This window comes from Rhea americana, unplaced genomic scaffold, assembly GCF_003343005.1.
Source record: "Rhea americana isolate MKP2758 unplaced genomic scaffold, rheAme1 scaffold_62, whole genome shotgun sequence".
Taxonomy (NCBI): domain Eukaryota; kingdom Metazoa; phylum Chordata; class Aves; order Rheiformes; family Rheidae; genus Rhea; species Rhea americana.
In genome coordinates, this window is record NW_028186779.1 from 4,845,023 (window position 1) to 4,866,394 (window position 21,372).

General features: G+C 45.2%; 2 protein-coding genes across 3 annotated transcripts in view; both read left to right on the top strand.

The window, feature by feature from the left end:
• The window catches only part of VPS41 (VPS41 subunit of HOPS complex), a 104,850-nt gene extending 99,867 nt beyond the window's left edge, over positions 1-4,983 (top strand). For both annotated transcript variants that reach the window (XM_085320230.1, XM_085320231.1), the window contains exons 27-29: positions 439-483; positions 1,925-2,004; positions 3,622-4,983. In XM_085320230.1, coding sequence (XP_085176356.1) covers positions 439-483; positions 1,925-2,004; positions 3,622-3,702 — 206 coding nt within the window. In that variant the 3' untranslated portion in view covers positions 3,703-4,983. The remainder of the gene's footprint in view (positions 1-438; positions 484-1,924; positions 2,005-3,621) is intronic.
• A 15,102-nt stretch (positions 4,984-20,085) lies between these two features.
• The window catches only part of LOC146587082 (amphiphysin), a 141,664-nt gene continuing 140,377 nt past the window's right edge, over positions 20,086-21,372 (top strand). The window contains exons 1-2 of the mRNA XM_085320236.1: positions 20,086-20,213; positions 20,596-20,839. Coding sequence (XP_085176362.1) covers positions 20,086-20,213; positions 20,596-20,839 — 372 coding nt within the window. The remainder of the gene's footprint in view (positions 20,214-20,595; positions 20,840-21,372) is intronic.

The window sequence follows — 21,372 nt, forward strand, 5'->3', positions numbered from 1 at the left end:
GTATTTTCYGAGGCACTAATGACACGTGTGAGCAGTGGTGTAATTCACAAGAGGTGCATGCTAGTACTAAGAGGCAAGAGCTGATGGAAAGACAGAGGATCAGAGCTTCTGGTACAAAATACTGCCCAGAAATCASCCACTTGGCCTTTCTTGCTTTTTGTGCGTTTGCTGTGTGCCTGTGCAGCTCTTACCTCTGACAGCCCAGCTGCTGAGGTTCTGCCTTCACCACAGTCAGAGGATCTAAACATTTTTCAGGCCATTCAAAGAACTATGGTTTCCATATTGCTCTTAAAATACCAGATGAAGGATATTAAAATTAAATATTTTAAGACCAAGATCCATTTTTTTAATAGCAATATGTTGATGCCTCTTTTATATAAACTAAAACATATAGCTTGTTAACAGAATAGTTATGAGTTTATTTTTATTTTTTTCCAGAGGAGAATATCTGTGAATCATGCCTTTCTCCAATACTTCCTTCAGGTAGGATGTTTTTTCAGAAGAGAAAACTGTTGTCTAGGTTTATTTTTAGAGGAAATRCCATATATTATTATCCATAGAAACACACAATAGTGCCCCTTGGTAATCACCTTAAATTTCAGTCTGTTGTGCACAGGTTTTTTATCACCCATAACATGGGAGTGGAGTCTAACTAGAGCTTTTGTGTTGCAGTACACCTAGATTGTTTTTCTGATTTCTTACTCATCTTTGATTTATCTTCTATTTTGAAATATATGGAGTGGAGGGCAACTTTAATTCCATCAGTGTATATGCTACTGCCATCAAATCCTGTACAAGTCTGTTGTCTGACTTCAACTGAACTTTTAGACTCTGAAGTTTCCTGGAATATACCTCATGTCTGAATGAGTGGAAGCTCTTGGCTTCAGTCACTGCTGTCATATTTGAAACAATTTGTAACAGACTGTAATTTTAAAACATCTTCTAAAATTAGTCTTGAATCTAGAAATTCGGTATATTAAAGATGTACATTCTGCAAGGGAACTGTAATGCCAAATTAACAATATAGATGTTGGACAGCTAAAGCAGTACAATAGCTTGATCAGGAGAATATCTGTTATCACATCTCCGAACAAAAGTACCTAATAATACATGGATCCACTTATTTTTCCTTTGTCAAGTGTGGATATCCTAGTAGAATGACTTCTAGTTTTTGAATCTGAATTTTCCTGGTTGTGTTTAAAAATAAAAATAAACAAAAAACCRCACCTCACACACGCATGTGCRTGCAAACCCCACACCCACCAAAAAGACCCCCAACCCTCCCCTGCTGCAATGTTAAAAGATAACTATGCTTTGATCACACGCTCCAACGTGAAGACCAGAGCAGACACACTGGTAGAAAACCTGGCAGAACTGAAAGCGCCAGTGCCTTGGGTTGTGTATACTGAGCAAGTGAGAGTCAAGGACTGTRGTGTGGATGATGGATATGTAATGATGAATGAGATAATAATTCTTGGAATATGTATGTGTTGTATGTAGGCTCCTAGTTGGGGGTAAGTATTCATCTGCGAATCAAAAGGCACATTGCCGCCCTCATGAGTACAACAGTTTCTTGCTAACCTGTATTCAGAGTGACTGAATTATATGGAGTTAGATTACTCTCCCCCTTCCCAAATTCATTGTATCATGCATACTGTCATGAAAAACATCAGTTAGAAAGGTTGGCAGCATTTAAGCCACAGAACACTACTGTCCTGTAACTCCACCACTGGGCCCTATGACCTGAAAGCATCGCTCTGCATGGTTTCTACAAATGACCTTGAGTAATATGGAAATAAATTAGATTGAGAGAGATCACCTTATGTTTCTACATGTATAATGGCAGGCAAGCAGGTACTGCTATAGCCACTGAATTCTGTGTTTCCTTGTCCCGTTGTAATAGTTTCACTTGTTCTTTTCCCAGATGCATCCAAGTCATTCAGCGTGGTAGTGTTCCACTGCAGACACATGTTTCACAAAGAGTGTCTCCCGGTATCCAACACAGTAAGGAACTGGCTTAGTCTCTCTATTAAAAGACCAAAGGACAAATTATTAGCTTTTGTAATCTGTGGAGAAGCACATGGGTCTGTGGGGATTATAATGTGATTATAGTAGTTCTTTTGATAATACCCCGCAGTATGTGATTAGGGAAAGAGAAGGTGGTTAGCTCCACTGCAACCAAAATACACTGAATTTAGAAAGAAATTGCTGCTGTTCAAGAAGTCTTTTAGCACTTTCTGCAGTCTAACTATGAAATGCAGCTTTGAAACATACAAGGGATATGAACTGTTTGAATTTATTATGTTTTTTCCACTGCATCTCTAAAAGTATGTTAATTAAAAGCAAGAATGAAGATATTTTCCCAAATGAGTCATATTAAATGATTCTGACCTGGAAGGAAGGGGGAAAGAAAAAGTTTCAGGGAGTAAGTACTTAAATATCTTTGTAATTTTTTTTTTATGCTCAGAATGTATCTTTCTTCCTCAGGGAATCAAATTATTTCAATGAAAACAAACAACGAGGAAGTAATTTCTAGATATAAGCACGTTTGAATTTAGAAATGGAAGCTTTGGAATGGTAACAAAAGCACAAAGGAAGTGGAATTTAAGCTTTTCTGATTGCGTCTCCCTCACTTGAAATGAATGTTTAGTAAAAAGTAGCTTTGGTGAATCACTTCGAATCAGCAAGTAACATATTAGGCAAAGTGTTTGTAGCCACATGCTACAGTATGTATACTCAAATATGTTAAGAAATTTTAATGAGTTAACTTACTTGCCAATATAAAGCTCCTCTCAACATTTTTCTTTTAGTTTTGTTAATAGWTTGCTAGTAAATATTTTTTCAAGAAATATTACCAGAAATTTGGTTCTCTGAGGCATAATCTAGAATTTACGTGACATTCTCAGTTTGGGAGCGGGGGGACTGGGTAACATGTCAGTTGATTTTTAAACGTGACATGTGTTGTGTAATAAATATGCTATATTACGTAGTCATACATAGGTGTCAGAATACATCTGTACTGTGTTCTCCCCAGCTATACTGTTTCTTGGCCTTAGGCRGTCAGTTGTGTTACTGGTACGTTTCCTGGAGTACTGGTACTGAGAGGAAAGTAATGCCCGCRCAAAGCACCATGCAGGGCTAAACACAGGAAGTAACGATGAACACATGTGCTCACTTGATGGCTTTCAGGCCAGATCCTCAGCTGCTGAAAATCTGTGGAGCAATATCCAAAGGCAGAGCTGTGGCTAAGACACCCGAGGGTCAGTGGAGCTGGGCCAGCATGCTGAGGGACTTGGTCTCCTCTTTTTTCACACAAGTAATCAGAGGCACTTTGACTCCATATTTGTCATCTCTGTTGTGGAGCAAATTTGACTTTACTGTCCTGAAGTGGAGACTCTTGGCGTGAAGGGCGAGGTGCCCTGCTCTTTGACTCCAGACCAGCTGTTTTCCTGCATTCCGCTGTATGACCTTCCTCCACCTACCCACGAGTATGTCCTGTTGGGGACAGCCCTACTGGGCACAGTAATATTTAGAAAGGTGCTAGCAACTTKGATTTGTCTGTCTTGATTCTGACTTGGCTACATTTCCCTAAGAGCTTCCTGTTTTCTTTTCCATTTCCAGGTCTCTCCTGTTCAGTTCTGCAACATCTGTAGTGCCAAACACAGAGGGCCCGGAAGCGCAATTCTGGAGATGAAGAAATAGCACTCCTACAGCTCTCTAAGCCAGTCTGTGATACCACTTCTGTTAGGGTCACAAGGGGCCACTGTATTTTCTGCTAGTCATCCTAGTTGCTGTATATAATTCTGACTGTTATTTAAACGTGCTCGCTTTAAGTTATCTGCCACTTATTGAGCATTTTCTGGAAAGAGAAAATGATGAGATCTCTAGCAACTCCGTGTTAAGCAATTCATATTTTGCTGTTCCTGTGCTCAGGTTGTTCTTTACTAAATACAGAAAGTGGAAAAGATAAATTAAACAGAGAGAAGAAAACAGTTTGGAAATTTGTGATTAATATCAGTTAACGTGCTTCACAGTTTGGGGCCATTATCAGGGTCATAGTTAAATACTGTAGGTAAAGATGAATTACTGTGAATTCAGCTCACCAAACTACTTAGTCTTGTTTCAGTCTTTCCTGGACTGTTTAACTTGAGACCCAGGAGGAGCCTGACTGCTTTCACAGGAACTGCTTCCCAGCTTGAAGCCACCTGTGTGCTAAATCATATATTTAATTAGCAAGTTCACTAACTTAATTCTACACACTGAGAATGTATCTTGGCTATATGGTTACACATTCATAATTTGTTATAAACTGGTTATTTTGTCCATTGATCTTCATAGTGCAGCATTTAAACAGGTGGGATTTTCTTATGTTAAACCTATCCTGAAACTTTAAATGACAGCAGTAGGTCTTTGTACTTCTTAGAGAGAGAACAGTCAAGAAACCTATTTGGTTGTTAACGAAAAAACACATTTATTTTTAGTTTGGCCAGTGTTCTGTGATGCAAAGGAGTTGATATTTCAGAATTTCTTCATAGTAATGAAATCTCTCTCTAATGTTTTCTGATGAAATTAAAGACCTGTTTCCAAAGAAAAGTCACATTTCAGAACTGCCAAGATATTTTCCCTTTTTTTAAATAGCTGAACTTTGAAAGGAAAAAGGCATTGTTCCAACAGCAAATTGTGAGATTCAAACAAGTAGTTAACATCACAGTTTTTGAAACAGCAGTAGAGTGATACTGCAGTGTACCTGTAAAACTGGAAAATGTAGCACTTTGGAGCTTTCCCTCAGTCCTGTAGATGTTACACCTTCAAATAACCTGTGTCATGGAAAACTGGGTTTCCAGCTTGTGTGAATTCATGCTATTCTACTGATATCATCCAGGCATTTGGCTGAGCTGGCCTAGTAATCCAGTATGTGATTTTATTGTCCTCTGTTTACATCTGTATGACTGATACTGGAATAAAATGTTAAGTATATTAAAATACTATGTTTTACTTTGTACAGTTACAGAAGACAGAGCTGTCAGTAAAAGGGTGGACCTGTCAAATACACAACCGTAATATTCTATCATGATAATACAGCTAAGAAAAAATAAGAGATGGTGCACATTATTTGCAGATTTGCAGCAGATTAAACAAGAAAAGACAGCCAGAGCAGGAACTTAGTAGTGCAGGTGACAGTCTGCATCCATCAGGCTTCACTCATAGGAACGGCAGCCTGGCTCTGTAGCAGTTCATTTGCAGTGGCTCATATACATTACTAGTTGTGTTGTTCATTTATCCCTTCTTTACCACACTTACTTACTGGAAAAGTCATTGATTTTTTTCTAAACTAAATACTCCAGTAAGTCCAAGGGTTGTTTAATCATGATATTTGAGCAACTGTGTGCCAGCAGACGAGTTCAGAAACTTCTTTTTTTAAAAAAAAAAAAAAAATCTCTTCCTCTCTAGATGTAGGAAGCTTTTCTATATTATCCATAAAGAATGAACTCTATGATGTTATAAGTAGTCTACTTGCAGAGGAGAAAGGTTAATTAGGAAACATTTCCACTGCTCTTTTACAGTTATGACACAAGGTGTTCTGAAGCTCAGATATATGATTAATTAAAAAGAAAACAATTTTTTTTTGCTTCAACTTGGCCCTTAAGTTCCCTAAAGCATCTGACTATTCAATGACTTGTTTTGCCAGGCAGCCATCACTGGCAACCGTATAGTGCAAACAATATGCTGGATATAAGGCTATGTAAGTAATTTTAGATGCCTATGTGAAAATCTAATCCAAATCTTTAAATCCAAAGCTTCTTTCATTTGGGACTTTAGACAAACCTTTTGATGGTTTCTGAATTCTAAATGTGTTCATTGAGATTCAGCAAGATAGCTACAGTTCTGATTTTGATTAACTCTTCTTCCTAAGAAACCTTCACATCATAAAAAGTATTCCCAATAAAGACCTAAAATACTCAGATACACAACAGCTTTTCATGTGGAGAACAGTTCTGCCTCTAAAGTGGCACTAAAGTCAAAATAATTCAAAAAGGAACAGAATAGTATTTCGAAAAGGTCTTAGTCTGAACACAAAAGATGTGGAACCCAGGTGAGACTGAGAGGACTTGGTGCCTATTGATAGGATTGATTTTGGTAACTATTGATTACTATTGATAGGGATCAATATTGATTCTTATCATTAATTCTGCTCAATCTTGCCTGGCACCTGTAGCTTTCACTCTTGGATCCACTTTTGCTCTTTGTAGGCATCAGAGACTGTACCTATTGATCCCTGTTGATAGGTATGGGACTTGATGGACATTGACACCTCTCGATATCAAAAGCTATCARTGTCGATAGGTCTATAGTCTTCCCTGGATTGTTCTCACCACGCTAAAGCTGCGCCAAGATGATTCAGGGTCTCCTTGTTGGTTGGTATCGTGGATATCCCCACTGATGGGTGGGTTGTTGGGTCTGCAGCCAGCTGATGGTGAGTCCAAGTCCCTACAGAGATATGTGGCTTACTTTCTTCTTTCTTCTTCTGGCCTTAGTTTTTATCCAAATGAAGAATGCTGGACCACAGTTAGAAGGGAGAACTAATGGCCTCAGTCGATAACAGTACGGATACCAACAGGATGGTCAACAAAATGGTCAATGATAACAGTATGGATGTTCTGCAAATAACCCAGTACAGGGTTCCACAGTACGTAGATGCTCAGAGTGCGAGTCTGCAGTGTCACTTCTTTGCTGACTAGGTTAGAGGGCTACAGCAACCCCACAATGTGGTGACTCTGGCTGTGGTGCACGTGGGGTTCCTAAACTCTTGGGGGGCACTCCAGAGCAAAACCCTCTCCTATGGGCTGCACCATCCTGAGTCTCACACTTGCCTGCCTGGTGTCTGTCAGCATCAGAGTGAAGCCCATATGGAATTGTAGCACTATTAGATTTACCTTCTACTCATATGACTTCCCTGAGAGCTAAAGAAAAACATTCTCCAAGTGAGGAGGAAAAGACCAGAAGTAACCTTTGCAGTTCTTGCTAAATCATGAAATCCTGCACTGGCTTAGGAGGAGTGACAGGCCCTAGAAAGGAGAAAACAAACCATGCTTGCAGCATTGCAGAGCATGCTAAAACGTGGTTTGGGTTTTACAATTTATGTATTCTAAATTGTTCTAGAACTGATGAGTCTGTAACAAAACATAGCTGACATTGTCACTGATGCTGCATTATTTCTCATTAAACCTAGGCCTAATTCAGGGTTTTTTAACATCTCCAGATGAACGTTAACAGTGTGCTGATGTAATGACTAGTTTTACGTGGTAGACGGCTTTGTCACACAAGGCACATCCGGGCAGCTGGAATACAGCCCATAACTGTACAGGATACTTTGGAAAGCCATCACAGTAGGTGAATGACTGAATGTGACTTCACATTCATATGGGATGCACCCACAGATACTGAGGGAGCTGGCAGATGTTGTTGCCAGGCTGCTCTCCCATCATCTTTGAAAGGTCTTGCAGAACTGGAGAGGTGCCTGAGGACTGGAAGAAAGCCARTGTCAGTGCAGTCTTCAAGAAGGGCAAGAAGGAGGACCCAGGCAACTACAGGCCCGTCAGCCTCACCTCCATCCCTAGAAAGGTGATGGAACAGCTCATTCTGGATGTCATCTCCAGGCATATGGAGGAAAAGAAGGYRATCRGGAGTARCCAGCATGGATTCATCAAGGGGAAATCCTACTTAACCAACCTGATAGCCTTCTGTGATGGAATGACTGGCTGGGTAGATGAGGACGTTGTGTACCTTGACTTCAGCAAGGCTTTTGAGACTGTCTCCCATAACATCCTCCTAGATAAGCTCAGGAAGTGTGGGTTAGACAAGTGGACAGTGAGGTGGATTGAGAACTGGCTGAAAGGCTGAGCTCAGAGGGTCGTCATCAGTGGCGTGGAGTCTAGTTGGAGGCCTGTGGATAGTTGCGTCCGCCAGGGCTCAGTACTGGGTCCCATCCTGTTCAACTTCTTCATCAATGGCCTGGATGAGGGGACAGGGTGCCTCCTCAGGAAGTTTGCTGATGATACCAAGCTGGGAGGAGTGGCTGACACACCAGAGGGCTGTGCTGCCATTCAGAGAAACCTGGACAGGCTGGAGACCTGGGTGAACAGGAACCTCCTGAGGTTCAACAAGGGCAAGTGCAGAGTCCTGCACCTAGGGARAAATAACCCTAGGCTCCAGGACAAGCTGGGGGCTGACCCTTCTGGAGAGCAGCTCTGCAGAGAAGGATGTGGGAGTGCTGGTGGATGACAAGTTGACTACGAGCCAGCAATGTGCCCTTGTGGCCAGAAAGGCCAGTGGTCTCCTGGGGTGCATTAGGAAGAGTGTTGCCAGCAGGTSGAGGGAGGTGATCCTGCCCCTCTCCTCAGCCCTGGTGAGGCCTCATCTGGAGTACTGCGTCCAGTTCTGGGCTCCYGAGTGCAAGAGAGACATGGAGCTACTGGAGAGAGTCCAGYGTAGGGCTATGAGGATGACTAGAGGGCTGGAGCACCTGACCTATGAGGAACGGCTGCGAGAGCTGGGCCTGTTTAGCCTGGGGAAGAGAAGCCTGAGGGGGGATCTTATCAATGTGTATAAGTACCTGAAGGGAGGGTGTCAAGGAGACAGGGACAAACTCTTTTCAGTTGTCCCATGTGACAGGACAAGAGGCAATGGGCAGAAAGTGAACCACAGGAAGTTCTGCCTGASCGTGAGGGGGAATTTCTTCACTGTGAGAGTGACGGAGCACTGGACCAGGTTGCCCAGAGAGGTTGTGGAGTCTCCTTCTSTGGAGATCTTCAAGGCCCGCCTGCATGCAACCCATGCTGTAGGTGCCCCTGCTTGAGCGGTGGGGGGGACTGGACTAGATGATCTGCAGAGGTCCCTTCCAACCTTACTGATTCTATGACTCTATGATTCTATCTGCAAACTGGTTAAAAAGCTTGAAAGAAAGAGACTTAGAGAGGTCAGAGAGGTTGCTATAGCAAAAGATGAAGAGGTGATTTATTCCAGCATATTAGTGGGTTGGAACAAAGGAAAGTGAAAAGGTTCTTTTTAGTCTTGGGAGGAAAGATATAAGAACTAAAGCTTGCAGATGAAACGAGTCTAAGCCCTAATTTACTACTGGAACATACAAACTGGATTTTCCTTGTTTGAACTATTCTGTTTAAAGYGGGACACATTTCAGTGACATATACTTAGCCAAAGAAGCTACTGATCCCSCTAGAAGGAAAATAAGTAAAACACAGTGGTCTGCAACATACAAAAAGCTAGTTTGGTCTCATTGCATTTTCTGTTTTTTAAACTCTGTGAAACACTGCAACTGCCATCATCACTTGTACCGAGCCYAGTCTTGACACTCRTGGARTGAGTATTCAGTCGGGAACATCAGCTTCATAAATACCGCGCATTTCCTGTTGGCAGGGATGGGTGTTGTTTTTCTCTGTTTAGTTACGTCCTGTGTCAGCTATACAGTGACTTTTGAGACAACTCCGATTTTTTTTTTTTTTAAGGTTTGTGTTTGTTGTTCATTTTTCAGAATGGATGTTCCTGTTCAGGAATGTTCTTCTCTGCTAACAGTGCTGAAAAACTGAGAACAACAAACCTTTCTTTGTTTGTATTTATTTTTATGTGTTTTTATCTTTATTTGTATTTTATATAAGTCCTTTGGGGAGCAGGAGAGAAAGTTACTCTTTTAACTGTATGTGTTTCTTTAAATTTTGGCTTGTGGAATAGTACTTTGTCCATTTCTATATGATCTGAAGCATCTCTGTATACTGTAGCTCTGAATTTAATGCCTTTTAATTTAAAGCTCCAATTTGTTTTGCAGGTGGTTTTTCTGACCACAGTAGTCTACTTATTGAGTTCCAGTGATGAGCAGTACAAGCCAGAGAAGTGGGCGATTATCCTGCTGCCTTTCTTTCAGCCAAGTCCCTCCTAAAATATAGTTGACCAATCCAGGGAAGAGGTAATAAGGGTTGTTTTTATTATTTCCTACACTTTCTGGAAAATTCTATTTTAAATCTGATACGTGTATAATACACCAATTGCAAATACTTCACTCACATATTTCAAGACATGTTGTCCAATTTTCAAAGATTTTCAAGAGCACAGAATTGATGATTTCCCCCCTTTAGTTACTAAGGGGAAACTGGATTAGACTTGGGTGCCTAAAAAACCCTTGGATATCTATGTTGTAGTATATACTAGTTTTTTTGTATTTTTTTAAAAAAAGACTGACTCACCTACCACATCTCAAACCSCTCAACAAGCATCGCATCTGTAGCTCTGTTGGCATTAACATCTACTGCAGCTCAGGAGCAGGAGCAGACTCATACAGCAAAACAGTTGATGTTGAAGACCTGCCAYCTGTGCTATACCCATCTTGGAGTCACTTGCTTTGGATTGATTGTAGTCTGCTCTTGTGAACTGAAACCCATCCGCAGCTGGGGTGTATTAGATCCACTTCTGGAATACTTTCTCCAGTTCTGTTTCATCCAAGAGAAATCTAGTTCCTGGACTCCAAGACCTCTTTATTATATGAACTGACCCACACCAAAGGGAGCAACTTGGGAATTTCTCAGAATTTAGAACAGCAGAAAGGAAGGGAAAAGACAACAGGAAAAAGAGGAGGAAAAAAACAGGATACATCAGTAATTCATAATATAACAAGAAAAGCCTGTATCTGGAGCACACAGGATGTGAAGCTACATTTTTATTTTTAATATAGCAGAAGAGTTCAATCTGTGTTTTCATTCATCTTTAGTGTTTCTTGGTTTGGGATAGCCTGTACTGTGCATCTTATTTGGATTTTTTGGAATGTTTCTTCTGAGATTTTCAGAAGTTTGTGTCTGTCTTTCTCAGTTGTATTTATCACAATACTTCCAGAGTAGCTTACATTCCACTCAGTACTTACTGTGGTCTTTAATATGTAAATATGAATAGAAGAATATCATAACAAATTCTCTTGAGTTTAAGCATATCCAGTTTTGTGCCCTAGGAAAAACAGTCATAGCAGCTCTTCTTTTCCAAGATCAGTTATTGCTAGAGGAGCAGGAACCTGAAAACAACCTGTAGGTCTAGTCTACAAAATGCACACAAATGGACTTTAATGCTTGGTGGTATTATGGGAGCAAGAAGCTCCATGCGTACTACAAATTACCCAACAATAAACTTCTATAGTCCTCATCATCTTCAGACTTTCACAGCATTATGCAAACACAAATTCAGCCTCAAAACATCTATTCATTAACCTGCCAGTTGACATAAATAAATTAATGTAAGGTTTACTACAAGTGTAGGGAGATCAGGTTATAAATCTGGAAAGTCAACGGCTGTGTTCCTCATTCTCCTGCTTCCACTACTCTCCCACACAGTGCATGCAGTGAGCTAAGAGCACATTTAACTAGTACTTTCCAGATAGCAGAGATGTTCCTGCCAAGAGCTCTTTAGAGATGCAGCTTATACCTCTCTTGCTCAWGGATCAAATGGTATTAAAATACTCTTCTGAGAATGTTGTTAGTCATTCCGATTGCTCTTTTATTTAAAATGCACTAGTGAAATGCATCAGGGAAGACAGATGCAATCAAGGAAGTCTACTGCTTTGTGTCCTTTGCCATTTATCTGTGAGAAGAGAAAGTGGAAGGAAGAGAAGGTAGTCAGCAAACGGTTTCCCTAGCCTGAGGTACTCCTTAGCTTGAAGCTCTTACCTAACAAGTACCTGATCAAACCAAGAGTTGTTCTCATTGCACTTTTTTTCTTCAGTGCCCTGCTGTGTTTTTTATGTTTGTCTATAGATAGCTATAGATTTTAGCTGTTCTTTTAAATTCCCTTGATGATGAGTTTCAGAGACAGTGATACCTATCTGTTTGCACTAATTGAACTGAGATGAGGTCCACTGGGGTAAGAAAAACTTCTCAGTGTATTTTGAGCCAAACATTAAATCTCTGATTGTTTCTGTCACAATAGGTCGAATGTTAAATTTGCACTGGAGAAGTGGGAGAAAATAAGATGCAACTGCTTTGACACTGTCACAGTTTTTAAGAAGTTGAAGGGAACCAGAGAGTTATCTACTGTTATTTATCTATGAAAAAAATGCTCTCTCCCTTCTGAAAAGAGGTGAGAAGGGAGGCCAAATGCTAGCAGCATATCTGGTGGTAGGAGCCACCTCCTAGAGGAAACCCAGATTATGAACTGTGAAATGCCTTCCCTCAGTTCCAAGTGGTAGGATTTATTCTCAAGCCTCCCAGTTCTCCCAGCCTACTAGCAGAGTCTATGGGACTGAAGCATTATGCACAGTATGCACAGGAAGATTGGAGTTCTTAAACCAATTTGGCATGCACAGCTCCATAGGATGTCAGGGGGTTCATCCAGTGATGCTGTGGGAACTCCTTAAACTCACTGTAAGGGCTGCTGTTATCTTTGAAAGGTCACTGTGGTCAAGGAAGATTACTGAGCACTTCAAGAGGGCAAGCGTCACATCACTCTTAAGACAGACAAGTGGGAGGATCCAAGGAATACCAGCTAATCCATCTCCCCCTCGTTCCTTGGAAAGACTACACAGTAAATCCTCTGGAAAATGCATCAAGACACATGAAACAGGAAGGCTTCTGGGAAGAGCCACCACAGATTCACCAAGGACAAGTTGTGCCAAGACCAATGCGAGAGCTTGCTTTGAGGAGATGATGAGCCTGGCCTCCTGTTCCTCCAAATTAGAGCAGCTATCTCTGAGGCTGTCTGCCCCACTTCAAAACAGATCCATGTTTGCCTGTGCACTTGGGCCTGACATCACAGGCATCTCCTGATGTAATGGGCCAATTCTCCCAGGCCCTAAAAAATTGGGACTGTCGCAGAGCTCACTGAGATCCTTGCTCCTGTAGCACTAAAGAGACATGGAGCAGGCAGGGTGCCATTAAGCCTCAGGGAGTTACTGCCATCCTCTGCAGGGTGTGTTGAGAGCCTCAAACAGGTTCCTTGGGTTAATTTTAAGTAAGTCCCTGGAATGAGCATCCCCCTGACAGTCAGCCCAGGCTCTGGGGGAGCTGCAGTGACTCTTTCCAGGGGAGGCTTCAGAGAAGGCATCTTTCTTGGGAACCCCAGTGGAAGGAGAGAGCCACTGGACTACTATATATGTGCCTTCTGCTTTCTAGAGGGGGGCCTGTGAAGACTGAAGCAGATGATGCACCTTAGGATAAAAAGTGACATTAAGAAAAAAAAGACATCTGGGACAAAATCATTGGCATGGAAGATGGCACTGTTTTTCTCCAGAAAGATGATGAAGAGCCTATGGAGATGGGCTCTCAGAAAGATGACATATGGAGGTGGATCCCCTGAAGGATGGTGTTGAACTCATAGAGGTTGATCTTTCACCAGTGAAGCTGGCCTGAGGTAGCACCACTGTGTCTGGGATTTCTGGCAAAGAGCAGGCAAAGTCATCCCAAGAGGGCCAGGACCCATCAGGTCTTCATCCAGGCCTAGTTCCTTGAAACTGGTTCAGTGCCCCATAAGAAGGCAGCTGAGTGGGGCTGAAGAAGACAGACATTCCAGTGGTGGGAAATGGAGGCATTAGCCCACCTGACCTGTGCGTGGTCTTCTGCCATTCTACAGAAGAGGTGATAGCTCAGGCGTGGTGAGAGCCCTTTGTTCCTGTCCCACGCTATGCTGCTGGTCATTGTGCAACAGATACGGAACCCATGGAGGTGGACCTTCTAAAAGATGATGTCAGACCCATGCAAAGCGATCTGCCTCCAGCAAAGCTGCCACATGCAAACGCCACTATGCCTGGGACTGCCCACTAACACACATAGCAAAGTCGTCCCAGGAGGGCGAGGTACTCTCAGGGCTGCYAGCCTGGGCCCAGTCACCTCAAAGTGGTTCAGCTCCCTGCCAGAAGATAGATGAACAGTAGTGAAGAAAAGGAATCCCAAATGCAGGAAATGGAGCTCAGCCAGCCTCCACAGGTTAATCAATAGAAAAGCTGTTGAGTTTCAGGAGTTCTGTAAACCCTTCTTTCCTGCCCCACATTCCCCCTGGCCCTGGGCCATGAAAAGATGGCTTCTCTCCTGCCCTAAGCCCCGAGAGAGAGGCAAGGAGAGGGCTTGGCTTTCTTTGGGCTGCTGTGCTGGGGCAACAGAAGCCTTGTGGAGGATCACCAAGGTCACTAGGAACCCCGAGGTGGGATTTTTCAGTCACAGAATGAGAAGGCGAATGAGGGTAGCTATTGTCAGGTACTTCTCTCTTCAGCTATGTACTGAGTGCCACTTTAGAAAGGGTGGTAGTCTGTAAGAGTCCTGAAATGCCCTACATCTACTCATAAGACATCCATTCAATGTGCGGGGGGTGTGTGGGGGGGTACTAGAGGAGGCCCTTGAGGACAGAGGGGAGGAGGAGCATTGCTTTCAGGTGTGTAGAGCCCACATGGCTGCTGAATCTCTGGATGAGGTGCTAGTTGGGGCAGGAGATGGGTGTTTAACCCATAGGTGATGTGGGTGATGGCAAAGCACACATTCAGTGAAGGACTGGAAATMCGAGTAATGGGATAGAGGAGAACAGCATGAAGAGTGCTGAAAACCTAACCGGATGTTAGGCCGAGGAAAGGCAAGAAGTGGTCAGCTCAGACTCTGAATAAAYGCTTGTGGCTCCAAGCAGTGGAAGATGACTCTCACAAGAAAGCCACCTGCCAGAGCTCCCCCTCTCTGGGGAAGTCCTCAGAGAGCAGGACAAGTGCCTGAAGAACAAGCAGCCTGAGCTTTCTGCACTGCCCTGTGACAGCATACACAGCTCTAGGCAATGAAGCCTATGGATCTGCGTACCACTGCACTGGCAGAGTATTGGTATAGAAGGGAGGAAGGTAGTCACTTGAGGCTACTTATCACCCYGGCCTGACACCATTTGCCGCTGTCAGGCCCTTTTGTGTCAAGGGGGAGCCCTAACAGAAGCAGGTACGAAACCCTCCTGGTTGCCAGATGCCTTGGAGCTGGACTCTCGGCCTGTGCAGTCACAAATACACAGTTGTCCTGCTCACCCTCCACATGAGCCCCCTGTATCCCCCACTGCCCTTTTCTCCCCATGACACTTGCTTCACCTACACTGATGAATGTGGGACCTAAAGGCTGGGCTGGTGGCACCATCCACAAGGCTATGGGTGGCCCCCGACTGGGGAGGGCAGGAAGGACTTTGCAGAGGAGGACTGGGGGTGTCCTGGGGGACAACAGCTTGGACATGAGGCAGTGACATGCCCCTATGCCAAACAAGATCAGTTGTGTCCTGGGCAGAGCATGGGCAGCAGGCTGGGGAAGGTGATCCTGTCCCGCTGCTCAGTGCTGGTKAGGCCAAACCTGGAGTGCTCAGTCCAGTGCTGGGCTCCCCAGTGCAAGAGAGAAATGGAGCTCCCAGGGCAAGTCCAGCAAAGGCCCACAAAGATGRATGAGGGGCTGGATCACCTGTCAACAGCTCAGGAGAAGCTGAAAGTGGTGGGACAGTTCAGCCTGCAAAAGAGAAGGCTCAAGGGCAATCTTCTCAATATGTAAAAATACCTGAAGGGAGAGTGTGAAGATGACAGAGTCAGACTCTTCTCAGTGGTGTCCAGTGACAAGATAGGAGGCACTGGGCACAAAATGAAAYACAGGAAAGTCTGTCTGAATGTAGGAAAACRCTTTAYTGTGAGGGTGACTGTGCACTGGACCACATTGTCCAGAGAGGTTGTGCAGTCTCCCTCCTGAGAAATAGTCCAGAACCTGACTGGACACGGTCCTGGACAACCTGCTTTGGGAGACCCTGCTTGACCAGCAGGGTTGGACAGGATGAACTCCAGAGAGGCCTTCCACCTCCAGCCATTCTCTGATTCTGTGAAAATTGCGGTTCGGCTGTAACCTCTGCTGGGGTAAAATTCACTTCATTCTTCTGCTTTCGGGCTTTTGAAAGAGAATGTTTAACATTACAGCCATGGCTATTAAAACCAATGGCTAACCGCAAAGGGTTCCTTCCAGAAGAGGCACTCATTCAGAAAAGAATTAAATACCCATCATGCACATTTTAAGCTTTCCTGTCCCAAGACTATACATTAGCCTAATATGTGCAAGAAAGTATGCACACACAAGAGTCAGTGCAGCCTTATAACTTCCCAGATCACAAACAGTGAGCTACAGTAATACAGGTCAGCAGTGTGAGAGACCAGGCAAAGCTCATGACTTGATGAGTTTGTGTGCACACTCACGCGTCCAGCTCTCGCTGGTGCTTCAGGTGCAAGAGCCTCAGTGAGCTGTGGGTCTGTGCCAGCACTCCTGTTTTTATAGGGGCAAGCGGCTGCGAGGTGGCCTGCAATGCCTGGGCAGCAGAGCGGCTGATGGATTTGCTGGAGCGGGGGTGTTGGACCATCCCCACGACCATCCTGTGATTCTGTGAAAGCTGTGGTTCAGCTGTTACTTCTGCTGGGGTACAACCGCATCAGCAGTACCACAGGATCACAGAATCACAGGCACTGAAGAGTTCATCTYGAACAACACCCCCACTCCAGCAGCTCCAGAGTGCTGGCACTGGCCAGCGAGAAGCACCAGCGAGAGCTGCAGCAGCAGATCACAAAAAACCTCAGTGAGTTTCTTGCTACCCTCTGGGTAGTATCTTGAGAGAAGGCCAGTGCGCAGGAGAACTCTGCATTCCAGAGGACACTTCCGCACAATGAATCAGRTGGCCCGCAAGGGCACAAAAAGACTGCGGATCCAAAGAACAGAGCTCTGGAACACCATCTGGGTGCTGAGAGACTCCATGAGGTTGCCTGAGAAGAACAAGGCAGAACCCATGGAGGTAGATCCTCCTCAGGAAGACCCAGAGCCAATGGAGGTGGATCCACCAGCACATGAGGAGGAAGAACCAATGRAGGTGGATGTGCCACCAGCAAAGGTGGCCTGTCAAATCCCCCCGGTGCCTGGGACRGCCTGCTGAGAGACACARCGGCACAGTCGTCCCAGGAGAGCCAGGGGGYCACGTGGCCACCGAGCTAGGCCTAAAGACACCAGCCCGCCGCAAGAAGAACATGAGAGGCTGTGCAGAACATCTACAGGCGGCAACTAGAGCACAGCCACCAGCCCCTGCCACAAGACCAGGAAGGGGTCATGACTCCAGGCAGGCAGGCAGGCTGCAAATCAAGCCCAGCCAACCTCCAGGGGCCAACGAATAAAACAATTTCTGAGTTCCAAGGGTTGCGTGAGCCCTTCTTTCCTGTCCCGCACTGTCCCGCACACCCTCTCGTGTGAAGAGGTGGCCTCTCWKSYMYMYYGRGKSCCMMGRGMSMSGMMGMRAGRSKGCCAGGCTTCCTCTGGGCTGCTGTGTGGGGGGCAACAGGGGGAGTCAGGCGGAGGGTTGCCAAGGTCACCGGGGGCCCGGAGGTGGGGGGGTTCTCAGTTGGCGGTCGAGAAGGTGAACAGGGTTAGTTATCTTCAACTCCTTCGCTCTTCAGCTACCGAACGGGTGGTTGAAAATGGAGCCAGGCCCTCCTTGGAGGTGCACAAATAACACCATAYCACCAGCGGATCGATCAAAGGAGCCTGGCTCCCCTGGAGAAGCAAAGGGCTTCGATTCCAGCACAAGGACGTGCTGGATTTCAGCAGGGAGTTCCTTCCGTTCTAGTGGCTTCCTTAGGGCTGATTTGTTCCAAGCGCAAAAACATCTGCCTGCCCTCCCTTTTGGCACTTGGGAGAGTTCCTCTGGATGCCGTGCTGGGTTTGGGTTCCCCTCGTCACACAGAGGACTGGAAGGCTGCAGGAGCCCTGCTTCGGGCCACAGAGGGGATCAGGTGCTGCAGCACGGGGCGTAGGAGGGGAGGTGGAGGGACCGGGGCTTGTTCTGCRTCCGGAAGACGAGGCTTCCTTTCAGAAGGTTCACTGTGCCTTCACTTTTACCTCTTTGAACTGCATCTGATTGTACTGCAGGTACAGATACAGACTATACACCAACGCATGCAGCATGGGGAACAAACAGGAGGAGCTGGAGATCTGTGTGCAGTTGCAGGGCCATGATCTCCTTCAAACATCACTTCCTCCAAGCTCAGGAGTGGTGCATCCCTATGAGTAAGAAGTGCAGCAAAAGGGGCAGGAGACCAGCGTGGGAGAGCAAGGAGATCCTGGCCAAATTCAGGCAGAAGAAGAAAGTACACAGAATGTGGAAGAGCGGACAGGCTACTTGGGAGGATTATATGAATGCAGTCAGCATATGTAGAGATGCGGCGAGGAAGGCTAAGGCCCATTTGGAATTGAGTCTCACAGCAGGAAGGACAGCAGGAAGGGCTTCTTCAGATACATCAGTAGCAACAAGAGGACTAGGGAAAATGTGGGCCCACTACTGCATGGGGCAGGGGCCCTGGTGACAACGGATACAGAGAAGGCAGAATTACTGAATGCCTTCTTTGCTTCAGTCTTCACTGCTSAGGGCAGCCCCCATGAATCCCAGAGCCTGGATACAAGCGAGAGAGTCCAGAGAAGGGAAGACTTTCCTTTGGTTGAGGAAGATAGGTTTAGAGATCTTNTAGGAGGGGAGGTGGAGGGACCGGGGCTTGTTCTGCATCCGGAAGACGAGGCTTCCTTTCAGAAGGTTTGCCGTGCCTTCACTTTTACCTCTGTGCTGCATGTGACTGTGCTGCAGTTGCAGTCACAGACTGTTGGAATCAGCTCTCTTGATGGTGGAGTTGCCAGTGCCGTGAGCATTGGCTGCCTGGTCACTGTTCTGCTTGCAGAAGGACTAGGGAACATCAGGGGAAGCGGTAAGTCAAAAGGAAGCGGTAAATCTAGAGGAGGTYGTGGCAGTCTCACAAGCTACAACTGCCTTAGTGGTGTTGGTTGCCGTGAGAGCTACCTAGAATAGAAGCGCTCCTTTTCTTTCTGACTGGAAAAACTTCCAAGTTTTTGCCTTCTAGTCAATGAGACCACAGAAGAAGAGCAAAATAATTATTCTCCTTGTATATTGTACTTATTCATTTGACACTAACTCAGAGCTACACCAGGACTATGTTGCTTTAAGTTACCAGGCGTCTCTGCAGACGCAGAAGGCTGTACGTGCAGCTCGAGGCACACGTGTGTGCATGCGCGCCTGGGTGTGCACACAAACTCATCAAGTCATGAGCTTCACCTGGTCTCTCTCACTACTACCTGTATTATTGCAGTTGATTGTGTGAGATYTGGGAAGTTGTAAGGCTGCACTGACACTTCTTTGTGCATACTTTCTTTTACACATTAGACCAACTACTTTCTTGCACACCTTAGGCCAATTCATARTCTTGGGACAGGAAAGCTTAAAATGTGCATGGTGGGTATTTAATTCTTTACTGAATGAGTGCCTCTTCTGGAAGGAACTCTTTGCTATTGGCAACTGGTGAAAATTTCCTGTATGGAGAATATTGTCCATTTCTTGTCGGGCCTTCATCCTTTTTTGTTTGTTTGTTCTTTGTGTGTTTTCTTTGTCAGAGCATAGCTGTACACCCCCAGGAACCTTATCTGCCACCTCTTCACTATCTTATTTGCAGCAGTTGATATAAATCAAAATGCAGATGTGGCAAACATCTCAGAATTTAACTGGAAATATTTTCACAAAGCATATTTCTCTGCTCTCCTTCTGCTCCCTGGTTCTGCGTGCCTGTGCATGGGCAGCGCTGCTTGGAGCAGCTTAATGTCTGGGGATAGACAGGGAAGCTGTGCCAGTGGTCARAGCCTTGTGCCACAGGCAAGGACAAGGATGCAAAACCAGGTTGCTCTTGGCTGTTCAGCTGTTGTCAGCCTCCTCGGTAGCTAGAGCAATCCATGAGCATCTGTCAGGGTAAGTAAGTCCACTGAGGACCGTCCCAGAGTTGTGTATTGTGAAAACGGTGAAGAATTGCGCTCGCCCTTTCAGAAGYGTGCAGAACAGTATCTTCAAGGTACRCAGAGGAACAGGTGCAGTGATAGCCTCTGGCAGTAAGAAGGCTTGCCGGCCCAATGTCGTTCCTTTCCCAGACCTCCTTTCTACGAGCCTTGTCCTTTCATAGGTCTTGAACGAGTTTGGAAGGTCAGCAAAATCTATTGCTYSGGCTGGTGAAGCAGTTACAGAAGCATGAGCTCGATTGACCCCCATGCTATTTATCCAGTCCTGGACACCTACACTATTCAGCTCGCCCTGGTGGCTGTGAGCCCTGGTGCTGTTCTTTCTTTACTATACACAGTGCTTCCCGGAGCAGCTCGGTACTTCTGTTGGCTATATTTAGTATTTATTCAGCTTAGAACAAAAGCAATGTAGCGTTCAGAAAGGGATGCTTGCAGCAGTAAGCCACGACAGTGTGGCCTCRCAGTATTGTAAAATACCCCTCTGCTGCGTTTTATCCCTCTCTTCCAGCTAGTCAGGTTAGCTGCCACTGTCTACTGCCAAAGGGCTAGTGGTTTTGCACGGAGTCTCTTAGCCCTTCCGGCCTGAACAAGGTGTCTATAGGCAGCGATTGCCAAGTAATGGTGGGGCAGTTCAAAGGTTAGCTGATTCCTTCACCTTAGCTGAACATTACTGTACTGTAGCCAAGGGAACACAAGCGAATAGGCATCAGCTTTTCAGTTTCTCCACTTTATCACCCAGTGTGTTCACTCCTGACCACCACAGTAGCAGCTCAGTTGAATTGATGGAGCAACTAACTGCAGTGGGCGGGTATCTGGAACGTGCTGGCTCCTGCCAGCCTTGCGACACCAAGGTGACCTTCAGCAGAGACACAGCACGGCCAGTGCACGACAGTGAGGGCTTAGTTTGCAACCCTGCCCTTTCAGAAAGTAACGCGCTGATYGTTAGAGTCACAACGACCATTCTCATTCCTCAGAAACTGAAGGTAGGAGCCCCAGTGCATTCTACTGGAGACAGCCGTCCGATTTGCCACACACATGCGGTGTATTTGAAGCTCATCTAAGGCCGCCTTTCAGTATGCGTGTTTTGAAGGGGAACATGGCCATTTTTAAGACTTTGAAGAGACAGATGTGCTTGTGCGTCTTTTGTAAGCGATTCTGGAATTAAGAAATCTATGATCTGTGTAATTACACAAATAGGAAAACAGAAGTGTTGAGTACAGAATACTGCAGTCGGACCCCACCGTTAGACATTGGGGGCATCCATGTAATTCCTGGAAAAGGAGTATGGCATGCATGGCTTTAATGTTCAACGTCCTCTTTTAAAAGCCTGAAGCAGAAGAATGAGTCGAATTGTACCCCAGCAGAAGTGACAGTTGAACCGCAGCTTTCACAGAATCACAGGATGGTCGAGGTTGGAAGGCCTCCCTGTCTCAACAAACACCTCCGCTCCAGCAAATCCATCAGCCGCTCTGCTGTCCTGACATTGCAGTGGCGCACTGATGTCGCAGGCCACCTC